This window comes from Trachurus trachurus (assembly GCF_905171665.1).
Source record: "Trachurus trachurus genome assembly, chromosome: 14".
Classification (NCBI taxonomy): Eukaryota; Metazoa; Chordata; class Actinopteri; order Carangiformes; family Carangidae; genus Trachurus; species Trachurus trachurus.
Genome location: NC_139903.1, coordinates 24636679 through 24649795, shown reverse-complemented (window position 1 = coordinate 24649795; position 13117 = coordinate 24636679). Strand labels below are relative to the sequence as shown.

At 44.4% G+C, this 13117-nt stretch overlaps 1 protein-coding gene across 3 annotated transcripts in view; it reads left to right on the top strand.

Annotated features, from left to right (window-relative positions):
* Positions 1–13117, top strand: part of nbeaa (neurobeachin a) — a gene marked incomplete at both ends in the record, with an annotated part of 101510 nt that overhangs the window by 72658 nt on the left and 15735 nt on the right. For all 3 annotated transcript variants that reach the window (XM_083987227.1, XM_083987226.1, XM_083987225.1), the window contains 12 exons: positions 46–129; positions 889–1069; positions 2109–2233; positions 2351–2419; positions 2543–2711; positions 3056–3420; positions 4482–4618; positions 6359–6513; positions 7451–7577; positions 8559–8678; positions 10483–10616; positions 11389–11450. In XM_083987227.1, coding sequence (XP_083843353.1) covers positions 46–129; positions 889–1069; positions 2109–2233; positions 2351–2419; positions 2543–2711; positions 3056–3420; positions 4482–4618; positions 6359–6513; positions 7451–7577; positions 8559–8678; positions 10483–10616; positions 11389–11450 — 1728 coding nt within the window. The remainder of the gene's footprint in view (positions 1–45; positions 130–888; positions 1070–2108; positions 2234–2350; positions 2420–2542; positions 2712–3055; positions 3421–4481; positions 4619–6358; positions 6514–7450; positions 7578–8558; positions 8679–10482; positions 10617–11388; positions 11451–13117) is intronic.

The window sequence follows — 13117 nt, the reverse complement described above, 5'->3', positions numbered from 1 at the left end:
GGGGTTGCATCTGCTAAGCCTGTCCCATTTGTATCAACACTAAAGAAGGCAGGAGGAGCCAGACCCCAGAGGGGGTCAAAGGGAGAGGAGGTGACCCCTATTCCTGGGGGAGGAGGCGCAGGGGGAGAGGTGCGTAAAGAGCCTGAGACTCCCACCATCACCAGAAGAGCTAAGAGCACCAAGCCCTTCTGTTTTCACCTTGTGTGTCTGTTATCCCCCCCCACACACCCCCACAACTGTCTGTGCTCACCTGCGCTGACGAGCCTCCAGATGCTTGCACTCTGTCGACTCTCCACAGCCCCGCACACCCTGCTTACCGAAGCAGAGACACAGCAAACCACACACTTGGTTTGAGTTTTAAACCGATGCCATGCTGCCCTCTGATTCATTTTTTCAGTGCGGATGTGACCGAAATTATTTTTTTTTACTGTAATTAAACACGTTAGGTTGGTGTGGTGAACACGAGGGGAACGGTATCCTAGGCTAGCTTTGCCTGTCTCTACACTGCTACTGTCACGATCCCACTGTCGCCATTACCTGTGTGTCATCAGGCTGTACTTCCTGTGTGTCGTGTAGAGCACCCCATGTTGCCAGATTTCATCATATCAGTATGTACTTCACTTAACCAGCATGACACTAAAGACTGTGTTTCCCGTTCGCTGGTGAATCCAGCCATGACTGTTATGGTCATGCTTGCGTAAGTCCCAGCTGCATACATTTTTCTAAAGGTTACTTCTATTGTTTGAAAAAAAAAAAAAAAAAAAGGAGGATACTGCAGTGTTTCACCACTTTTCTAAAAACTACTGAGTGCAACCAAGTGTGTTTACATACTACATTACACTGTGTAACTGGCAAGCTTGTGTGTGTTTCTCCCCCGCCCTTTCCCAGACGGAGCTGGAGAACATCGAGGCGACACAGGGCATGTCTTCGGAGACGGCGGTCACCTTCCTGTCTCGTCTCATGGCCATGGTGGACGTGTTGGTGTTCGCCAGCTCCCTCAACTTCAGTGAGATCGAGGCAGAGAAGAACATGTCGTCAGGCGGGCTGATGAGGCAGTGTCTCCGCCTGGGTGTGTGCTCAAAGTTTTCACACTATTCATTTTAGAGTTGGACTCGCAGCACGTAGCTTCACGGCCCTGTGGAGTAGCTCTGCAACTAACAATTACCTCCATTACAGTTTATCAACAAATCTTTCGAGTTTTATTAATTAATCATCATTAAATCCCAGAATGTGGGCGAAAAAAAAAAAAAAGTTTAGAAAAGTGACCATTATAATTTCCCAGAAGTGCCGTCTTTAAATTGCCTTTTTCATCCAACACTGCAAAATCCAAATATATATTCAAATTACGCTGATGATGTGGAGTAAATCTAAGAGAGGCAGCAGTTACTCACTTTTACAGAGGCTGCTCGCTGATGAATTTTATTCTCCATTGATTGATCCATTAATGAATTATCTGATTCAGCACTACTGTTGACAGGGATGCAAAATATTCTCCCAAGTGAAAAATGGCATTGAAGACATCCACTAATAAGTGTGCAGTGTAATATGTTTTTACAGCTGCTCCAGATGCCTCCTATTTTGTGTCTTTCGGTCTGAAATTGATCATAACATCTCATTTCATGCGATATATAGCAAACTAACTGATTCGATTAAATTGATAACAATAAACTATTATGTTTATGCATTTTTCAAGCAAAACCATCAAATATTTGAAGGTTCCAGGTTTTCAAATTTAAGAATTTGCTGTTTTTCTCTTCTTTTTTCATCAAATTAAATTAATTTTTTTTATGTTTTACATTAAAAAGACAACTGACATCACACTAGACTTTACTATTAGAGTTACTCAATTTTCTAATATTTCAAAAAAACCAAAGAAATAATTGATTGAGAAAATAGATTGCAGATTAATCTATAATGAAAATAATTGTTAGTTGTGTTGCAGTTGTACAGGTGATTTCTATCATAGGGTTTATATCAAATGGAGTCTATGTCCGTCCATAAAGTGGTTATTGGTCATGAAGAAAGCTGTATACCGTTACAACAACTACATCACAAACAGACAGCAGCCAACCTGTGATACTTACATGTTTCCTCTCCTGGTCCGTCAGTGTGCTGCGTGGCGGTGAGGAACTGTCTGGAGTGCAGACAGAGACAGAGAGATCGAAGCTGCAAGTCGTCTTTAACCAGCAGCAAGTCACAGGACAGCCTCCACAGTGCCTCCACCACCGGCAAGGTACCACACACACACACACAAATCAAAAGCACATCCTGCGCACAACACTTAAAACCTGACATGAAAACATGCATATGTATGACACACTGCGTCTGACATCCTGTCCTCCATATTTAGCAGGATCCAGACAGACTCCTGCAGGATGTAGACATCAATCGCCTCCGAGCTGTGGTTTTCAGAGACGTGGTAAGCACGCGCCGCGCACGTGTGTGTGTGTATTTTTAGCGTATACAGTATTTGTGTGGTTATAATATGAGTAAATATGCTTGAGTGTTTTTTTAACTACATAATTGTGTGTGTTTCCTGTAGGATGACAGTAAGCAGGCTCAGTTTCTGGCACTTGCAGTCGTCTACTTTATCTCAGTTCTCATGGTATCTAAGTACCGGGACATTTTGGAACCCCAGCGGGAGATCGGCAGGTCCACCAGCCTATCAGGGAGAAGCATCCGCCACGAGATCAACTCCCCAACCAGTACAGGTGAGACTCATTTTCCCTTTTGCTGCAATATCCTCAATATTATGGGGTAATATTGGATGAGCCAGTGATGACTCATTGTTGTAGCGTTGGTGTCGAGAATACAGGCTTCAGGCGAACAACAATACCTTTGTCAGGAATATGAGACAATTAGAGGAAGAAAGAAAGAATGCTATGACTTGGCAGAGAAATGAAAGCTTAAAAGCAGGAGGAAAATAGCTGAGGATAAAATAAAAACAGACAATATGTTGTGGAATTTCTTGACAATGAATTTTCTTGTGTAGTTATCTGACTTTTAGTCCTCATAACATCACCCCACATTCTTTATTTCTCTCTCATTCACCCAGAGCATCCGTCCACAGCCTTCTCTGACCGTGACAAACAGACCCCGACCCCTGTGGATGACTCTCCCCGCGCCGGACTCCCACACACGGACTCGGGCATCGGAGAGGAGGGCCACGTGGCCGGCTCCCTGAACGGCTCGGAGATGGGTCTTGGGCTCGGCCTCGGCCTGGTGGGGAGAGAGACGGACAGAGACCGAGACAGAGACATGGGAGGCGGGGGAGGAGGCACGGATCTGTTGTGCAACCTGTCTGACGTTAGGAGGTCACAGGAGAGTCTCCTGGATTCTCCCCACAACCCCAACTCCAGCCAAGCCCCGCCCTCCTCCATCTCCAGCATTAGTCAAACAAACAAAGGCATCAATGTCAAGGTGAGTCTGTGGGACGCTGCTTGCATCCAGATAAATCCAAATAGGCTTCATGCATCGCTGGTAAATTGTGTTTGTAATTTTAATATTCAATATGAAGTTTATTTTTATAAATATATTTATATATATGCATATGGTGCCCCATATGCAGAGGCTATAGTCCTCACTGCAATCAGCCTTTTACTGCATGTAATTCCCCCTCTCTCTGCCTCCCAATTTCCTGTCCCGCTCAACTATCCTATCAAATAAAGGCAAAATATGCCCTAAAAATATACTTAAAATAAATAATATGTAAATATATTCCCATTTGTAGCGATATGTTCCCATTTCATTTGTCGTCCAGGGTGATCAGGAAATTAATTTGTATTGACTCTGCTCTATTGAGATCACATGTATCTGAGCACATTTAAATGAGCAATGTGTAAGTTTAACTTTAGCCACTTAGCTAGCATTAGCACTAACAGCTGTTTACTTACCAGAAGTACTAGAAGAAATGCTGTAACTTTAGCATCAAACTAGGTTGCTTTCCTCACCAGGAGCTGTGTCTGGAGGTGGAAACGATCTAAACTCCTGTCTCTTTCACGTCGTTTCCTCCACTGTGGTTAGCATGCTAACCAGCTATCCCCAGCTGGTCTCATCACTGTTGGCTCCGAGCGGCTCCGAGGTCGTTTTATAACCTCTTGAATTATAAAAATGACAGCGGCTCAAGCTCTTGTTAAACGACAGTTACCACCTGCTCCTGGCAACACACCACATTCGTCCTTTAAATGTGTATCAAGCTTCAGTACATCGGGTTTCATTAGCTGCACGGTTGCAGTCGTATCGCCTGACGTGGGTTTTAATGCCAGGTCTGAACAGGGTCAATATGTGCTTCTTTCACTGAGGTTGTACTGTGTACGATTACTGTATCATTAAATCATAAATATAGTTTGCTCACTTTCATCTGTGGCGGATGGATATTTGTCAAAAGCAACAATATTAAAACCAACAAGGAAAATGAACCTTGAAGCGTCAGCAGCCTGTTCCCTGTAAACACCGGCGCTGTTCTCCTCTCTGACACACAGGAGATCCTGAAGAGCCTGGTGGCGGCTCCAGTTGACGGCGGGGACCTGGGACAGGAGTCCGGCCCCACGCCCTACCACCCCGACCCCGCCCTGAAGACGCACCCCATGCTGCCCATGCAGTTCCACTCCTTCGACAGGTCAGTCCCAGCCGCCGTTTGACCTACAAGAGGCAGAGGAATACAGATATCACAGTCAATGCAGCCTGACACTTCCATCAGTGAATTGATTTTTCCAGCCCATCCCAGACTTTTACAGATGTGTGTTATTTTACTGCCATTTGTTCAATTGCTTCACATAAGTTTTGGAAAAACAGAGACACAAAAATTGTTCACATGAATGATAATGTTAGAAATTATTCTCCCACTTGCAGAAATCTTTTTGAATACTAACATTTACAAGCATTTTTTATTTGTTTTCCAGAAGTCTCATAGATATTTTTGTTTTTTACTTTCTGTTGAGTGAAACAGATTATACATAAAAATACCAAATAAAAACAGCCACACTCTAATGAAAACAAAATGACAGTGATTTCCCTCTAGTCACAGTGATACCATGACAGAAAAATGGAGATACTGTCGCTGAATGATGGAGTCGTTGCACATGATGAGAGATAAACAAAGTCAGCAAAGAGTTTTAAATTTTCTTTCCCTCTCCAAACTGTGAACATGTGACCGTCCGCTGACTGATGACCTGCTTATCTCTCCTGTGAATCACTTAGTCTCTGTGATCCTGCTCTGAGCCGGTCCTTGAGAGCCAAGTTATTGATTGAAGCGATGTGCAAAATAGATCATAAATGGCTCCATATCCACTTCCAAGATGTCTACCTGATGTATAAAGCCTGTCTGCACGCTCATGGTTCAGACAGGCGCAGACACTGATCCATCGCTCCATATAAATTAGTAGCTAAATGCATCGTTGGCTCTTAAAGTCACCACCCCTAGATTTTAGTTATGTTGTTTATTTACAAATGTAATCTGAGTTTACAGTGCTGTATATTAAAGGGACAACGAGGAGTTTTGGAAAGCGAAGTGTTTTCATACTACATTTCCCATGAGCCTCCGCACGCACGGTGAAATTCTTGGACCGGTGCAAGATGGCCGTCTTGCCAAGAATGTTTTTATTAATCAAGAATTAAAGTCAGAGGTTCGAAGACGATCACATACCGCCGTAGTTCCGACCATAAACGGCGATTCGGCGGCGTTATTCCCATGACCCGCCGGGCAGCGTCCACGAAACCGAAAGCAAGGAAACGCTGGTCGGCTCGCCCAGCATTTCCACCATTAATTAAAATAACGATATATTTATCGAAAATGGAGCCATTAACAAGTGTGGGTAGCGTAGATCCATCCACATTAATGTGAGACTTTTTTATAACCAAATACAAACTCCTCGTTGTCCCTTTAAGAAATGCACATATACTGATGTTTATTAAGGAATTCATATTTTTGACATGAACAGGCACTTCCTTCTAGCTCCCTCATGATGGTGATTTTTTGGTTTTGAGGGACACACACCTGGACTCTGTCACCACATGTATCTTTGTGAAATGACACAATAGATTTAAAAAAGAAAAATATATATTTGTATTTGTGCAAAGGCCAAGTTTCACAGGGCTGAGACTGAAATCACAAAGCTGACTTCAGAAGTCTAACACTTTTTTTTTTTTGCTCCGCGTACTGTCAGAGTAAACATGCTCGCAAAATCGGAGGCTGTCATCATCACTGGAGCAACATAAATTTACTGTGTATTCCTCCTCACAGATGTTCTCACACAAAGATATCACCGGGAGGGCGTTTGATAAGGAATATTAAAATATTTTTATAAATATTTTTTTGCACGCAGCCTCGTCTCATGCCGTTTTGTTTCATCTCTTACAGGAGTGTTGTGGTTCCAGTCAAAAAGCCGCCACCTGGCAGCCTGTCAGTCAACACGGTGGGCACACCCACCACCAGCGGAGCAGCCACTGCCGGAAGCACACCTAATATTTTTGCCGCTGCGACAGCAACACCCAAGAGCATGATCAACACTACAGGTGAGAGATGACACACAGATATAATTCTCTTCTCCGTGTATTTACGGGCGTTTTCACTCAAATAAATGTTTGCACTGCGTCTGTTCACCGCAATGTGCGGAGAAGCAGCAGACAGACACCTGCATTATGACAGAGGTGTTTTGGAGAGAGGCCTCAAGCATTTCAAAGGCTGCTTGATGAAGCAGAATTTCTCCTCTTGATGCTTTTCTCTGCTGTGCTTCGACAGCCGGAACAAACTGGAAGAGAGACGGACCGAACCAACAGTGGCAGCAGATCCTTTCAGGAACAGCTTTAGCCTAGTTAGCAAGCAAATGAATGCAGCTGCAGCCAGCACAGCAGAGTGGGAGATATCCTCAAGCCATTAAAAAAGTAGATGATCTCATACAAGTCCTATGCTGGACAGTGCACCGTTCATATGGCTCACACTTACTGTAATCCCTCCTGCAGGAAAAAAACATACAGATGCAGACAGAAAATGATGTATTAGATTTGCTTGGACCCAGATATGATATTAAATAGGAAGAAATGTAGGAGAACAGGATAAGAATCAAATACACGTCAGCTAACATGCAGGTCACAGCTGTTCCTGTGCAGCATCGTACTCAGCAGCAGAGTGGATTTGTGTTTGTCAGCCTGTCAGACATATTGTACTGTATCATACATGCATAATGGACAAGGAGAGGATTTGTTCTCTAGAATGGATTCTGTATATTGATTGCAAAGCTATTTTCACAAACGTGGGGGGGTGGGGGCATTACCAGAAGACAAGCAGCTGCATGTCCAGTGAAATACTATCCAAATTGAATTTAGTCGCAGCCGATCAGGACATTAATACATTTCCTTTGTTATTTTCCTGCACGCTGATCTCTGTGCGGCTGGATTCATGTTACTGTAACGCCCGTCTTATTCATCCGTCTCCCCGCTGTTGGTTCCCTAGGTGCTACAGACTCTGCCTCCTCTTCCTCCTCCTCCTCTTCGTCATTTGTCAACGGTGCAACTAGCAAGAATCTGCCAGCCGTGCAGACAGTGGCGCCCATGCCAGAAGACACTATGGAGAATATGAGGTCAGCACTCTCAGCATCACTGAGCTCTTAATCGCTCCAGCCATTCACTTTCCTCCCGCTCTTTCTTTTTTTTTATTTTTTATTCTTTTTCTTTTTTTCTTTCCTCCCTGACATTGATTTGTCTGTTTTCTTGGGTGCCTGTACCTTTTTCCATTTTAATTCCTGTCCCTATTTCATTTCACACTTTGGTCTTCATCTCTTCTCAAAGAATATCCAACCAGCAATTCACACTCACATCGTTACTGATGTTATTCATCAAGGTTAGATAACACCTACACCCTTTCTGAGGCCTACATTAGGTAACAACACCTGATAGCAGATATTTTTTATTTTCTAAGAACATCAGGAGTAAAAATATTCTCATGTTAAATAAAGTCAAAACTCTAGCTGCTAAATGATCCAATCCATTATTATAAAAAAGAAAAAGCCACTCCCACATTGACTTATCATTTTAGAGATCATCGACTAAGAAGAATAAATATTTTTTTGCATATCTAGAAAAAAGAAAGTAAGTATTTATGTTGACATTCACGTGCATCGCTCACACATCTTACTCCGTCGACACTATGGTGCTCTCCATCCCTGACTCCCAACTGTGAGTATGAAAATATCAGCAATATTAATCCAGCTTTAATAGATTTCAAAGTACCTGTAGTAAAAGTAAACCTGTGTTTTCTGTGTGTCCATACTCTGTGAAGGCGTCTGGGGCTCAGCAGTAAGATAAAAGATGATCTGCGATATGAGACTGTTAATGATGATGAAATAAGCTTTAAAGCAGCAGATCAGCCCTTTAACAGCAGTTTGTACTGTAACTTTTCTGTCCATGTCCTCTCTCCTCAGACCTGATAGACAATCTGTTGTGATGTGTGCGCGCACGTGAGTTGGCGAGGTCGGTTGCGTGCGTGCTCCTCCTTAATCAGTGTGTATGTCTGTACGTGTGTGTGTGTGTGTGTGTGTATGTGTGTGTGGTTTGTATTGCAGTGCCTATTGTGAGGTGGCACAGTGTGCGCTGCGCAGCGGTCAGACGCCCCCTGAGCTCAAGTCTTTTAGCTCTCTGGCAGGCTTCCAGGCAGCCCCCCGAGATGCAGGACAGTGTTTTAGGCAAGGAGATACTCGTCCTGTCCCCCAACCCCAACCCCTCCCCCCATGCCCTCAACCAAACCCACCCACCCAACCACCCCCCACCCCACTCCCCACTCCCCACCCCCTTCTGCCCCACCTCCACCACACACCCTTCTGCTACGCCCAGCCACCACGACTAAATGTTCCCAGAGTGCCATGCAAGAAAGGACAGACAGGCCACCTAACGGCTTCCAACACTTAGCAGTCACTTTTGTTTCAGGCCCGGCAGCTCATGTATTGTTTTTTTTTTGTTCTTTATTTCTCACACAGTCCGACTCTGTCACTTCTGGCATGGCCGTCCTCTCACACTGACTAACCCCAAAACTCTACATCAGACCTGAGTCAAACTGTCGTTGCAAATACTGTTGAGCCTGTGGCATCGTTTTTTCTTTAAAGGGATAGTTCAACATTTTGGCAAATTGGCCCATTGACATAATCCCTATAGTCTCAGGAGTAGGTTTGTTACTTTTAATTGCTACGCTACGGAAGCTAATGGAATTTCTTGGTTTCCCTCATCAAACTCAACAAATACACAATCCAACACCTCCAAAACGCTCTCATGGACAAGTTGTGACCTGCACATTCACCACACTATAGATAATAACGGAACGTTACGAGACAGAGTTGTTTTCAAGGAAAATTCATGCAAAACCGCTCTTGTCTGGGGCAGTTTTTCGGCAAGCAGTCTCTGCATTTGCCTCAAAAACAACTCCATCTGGTAACGTTCCGTTATTATCTCATAGCGTGGGAAATGTGCAGGTCACAACTTGTCAACAACAACATTTTGGAGTTGTTGGATTGTGTATTTGTTGAGTTTGATGAGGGAAACCAAGAAATCCCATCAGCCTCCGTAGCGTAGCTCTGAGCAGCTCGCGGCTCTGCTCCGCCGTTCTAAAAATAGCTTGCACCGACAATTAAAGGTAACGAACCTACTGCTATGACTATAGGGATTATGGCAATGGGCCAATTTGCCAAAATGTTGAACTGTCCCTTTAAACCGACCCATGTGTCTGTTGAAACAAAAATGAGGGTTTGCAAAACACCAGTGACTCAGATCTGCTCCAGAAACAACACGCTTACAACACGGCAAGAAGACGCACCGCACTGCCATCATGGCTGCTTTGCTGTTTATCCGTCCTGCCTTACTCTCTCCATTTCTTAACTAAACATAGAACAGGGAACTATTTTAGTCAACACCTACTACACACACTAACTAATATAACAATGTGCAGTCTTCACAAGACATGTCAATATACACAATATCTGGCAGTGTAGTTTAAAACACAGGGCCTCTTCCTCTTCTTTTTTTTTAAAGCTTAGCTTTTTTGCTCTTCAAGGTTCAGTCATATCACGAAGCCAAGTTGATTAGCAGAGCGATTAGTCTTTGAACTGCCTCATCAATCAATACTAACCCAGGCATAGTGCTTCCATATCAACCCATCATCACACACTCTTTGATTCTGTATGTTTTTGTGTCCTCTAAGTTCATTTCAGACATTTTTCCATTTCCTTCTCCTGCACCTCTCCCATCCTCTCTTGCCCTCTCTCGTCTATGCTTGTCTGCAATCCCTCCTTCACCGATCTGATCATTTCTTTCTTGCATGCTTCTCTTCCTCTCTGTCTAACCCACCGTAACCCCCCTCCCTCACCCCAACACCCCTGAGTTTTTCCCCCCTCTCACACGCTTCTACCCTCATTTGTACCTTGCTTCTTTTAATCTTCACTTCTATCCTCTTCATCTCTCTCTCTTTCTCCCTCTCTCTCGCTTCTTTCCCCACCACAGCATCACCACGAAGCTGGAGCGGGCTCTGGAGAAGGTGGCTCCGCTGCTGAGGGAGATTTTTGTGGACTTTGCTCCCTTCCTGTCTAGGACACTTCTCGGTAGCCATGGGCAGGAACTGCTCATAGAAGGTACAGGTGCTGTACACGGCTCCTTTTCTCTAACTGGCGTCTCTCTGTGGAGTCTCCCCATTCACTGTCCCTCACCGCGGTGTGCGTGCGTGCGTGCGTGCGTGCGTGTGTGAATAAAAGAAAAAAAGTGAGTGAAAGGCAAATAAATGAGTGAGTGAACGAGTGTGTGTGTGGTTACTTGGGAGTGGGTGTGAGAGTGAGTGAGTGTCTTTGAGCTGGCTGCTTCACTCATTCGTCCAGCAGGTATGAAGTCACTATTTTGCACCATTTCCAGATCAGCTAGCCAGGCCACGTCCAAGCTTTTAGATCAGATTATGTTGAGTCGTATCATTAATGCTGCTGCTATTATAGATCGTACTAAATGTGTTGCACTCCTCCTCCTCTGCCCACCTGCTTCCTGGCGTCCTGTTATTCGTGATCCACTGTCTCTGTGTTGCTCTCTCTCCCTCTCCTCTCTTCCTGCTCCCTTTCCTCTCTCTCTCTCTCTCTCTCTCTCCCCCAACTCCCCCTCCCCCTCCTCTCCTCCGTCCTCCTACTCTCTCTTCCTCTACTGTTTGTTCCTGTCTTCTCTGTGGCATGCTTTTTATAAACTTGACTACGATGACTGTAAACAACAGCAGAAACCACTGACACTACAGTGTCTTCTTTGATGATATTTCTGTGTATCTCAGTGGTGTGCGAGTGTGTGTGAGTGTGTGAGTGTGTGTGTGTGTGTGTGTCAGAGAGAGAGCGAGAGACGGAGACGCTCCTGACTGTGTGGTGTGTCTTTGTGCTGCAGGTCTGGTGTGTATGAAGTCTAGCACGTCTGTGGTGGAGCTGGTAATGCTGCTGTGCTCTCAGGTTGGTAACTCGTCCTCACCTCTCCTCTCTGTCCCTCTGTGCACTGTCCTCGCTATTAGGATTCTTTTGTCAAAGCCTGAAAAAAGTTGTTTTTAAAGTTTTTTTTTTTTTTTTTTTTTAACACCCACAGTTGAGACTGAGTTGAATGCTGCCGAGTTATTGATCTGGCCTATGAGGCAGGGTCGACCATTCAATGAGCGCACTGCAGATGTAATATAACCTCAGCTGATATGCATCATCACACTGTAGTGTTCCCTCATCAGTACATAGCGCTGCAAGCAGAATTTTCCATGTCAGTCATAAATGCTTGTACTCCTTTTCTGCCTTGGATTTGACTTTTAGGAAATCAACAGAAACACCACAGCTTCAGATTCAGCTAGTTTGGGGGTTAGTCATCAAACTTGTTTTGAAAGCCAGTATCTCAGTTTTCCTGATGAACCCTTAAAAGAGAGACACTTACCACTACAGAGGTTCCTGCTGATGGTGTTGATGACCAGTGTCCTGCTTCTTATCTCCTGAAGTGTATCTCCCAGCTCTGGATTCTTGCTGCCTGTAAGAGCTCTCGTCTTTGGAGGAGCTCCTCAGATCTTTTTTCCTCTTCTTCTTCTTCTTCTTCTTCTTCTTCCTCTTCTTCAACCCCTATATCATGGTCTTCGCTGTCATCTCTCTCCGTCTTTTTCCCTTCTCCGCCTTCAGTCGCACCATCAGTCTTTTCTGGTCCATTTTAGCACAGGGTTTGAGTGGCTGCTGCTTTCATCTTCTACCACTCTCCACTGTTTGCTCTCACCACTCCCTTTCCCCTCTCCTCCACTCTCCTGGCTGCTCGTCAGCATGTATAGTATTACCCCCTGGCTCCGGCCTTGTCTGACATTAGAGGCTCAGGAGAGCAAACCCTAGCCCAGATATTGATCCTGTGGATGGGGGGAGTGTAACAGGAGATGCTCCCATGTGTCCTTCACAGCCTTTCAGAGCGAGTGGAGCTAATGGAGCACTGATAGTTTTAGGCTTTCAGCAGCGCTCTTATCCTGCTCAGCGGGCTCCACTCTGATATGCACAAACACATTAAACACTCAAGTCATCTTGGACGGCTACTTCCTCATTGATACTCACAGAGCCGTGTTTTCAGCAGATTTGTGCTAATGTACCTCAACACCAGAGATGATAACTACTGAAATGATATTTCTGAGCAAAGCTATATTACTGACACGCTATGAGTTAATAATGTAATGTTACGAGTTGTTTTTGGTCAATTCATGCAAAACCGTTGCATGCATTTGCCTCGAAAACAACTTTTTGTCTCGTAACATTACATTGTCAATGTCATCTCATAGCGTGGTGAATGTGTAGGTCACAACTTGTCCACCAGAGCGTTTTGGAGTTGTTGGATTGTGTATTTGATGAGTTTGATGAGGGAAACCAAGAAAACCCATGAGCCTCCGTAACGAAGCTCTGAGCAGCTCTGCTCCACCATTCTAAAAATATCTTGCACTGACAATTAAAGGTAACGAACCTACTCCTAAAACTATAGGGATTATGCCAATGGTCCAATTTGACAAAATGTTGATATATCTCTTTAAAGCCATGAGTGGATGATGTGACAATATACTGTATGCAGGAGGAATTTCACTGTGTAAGATATTGTATCCTGACCTGGCTCTGGTAATCAC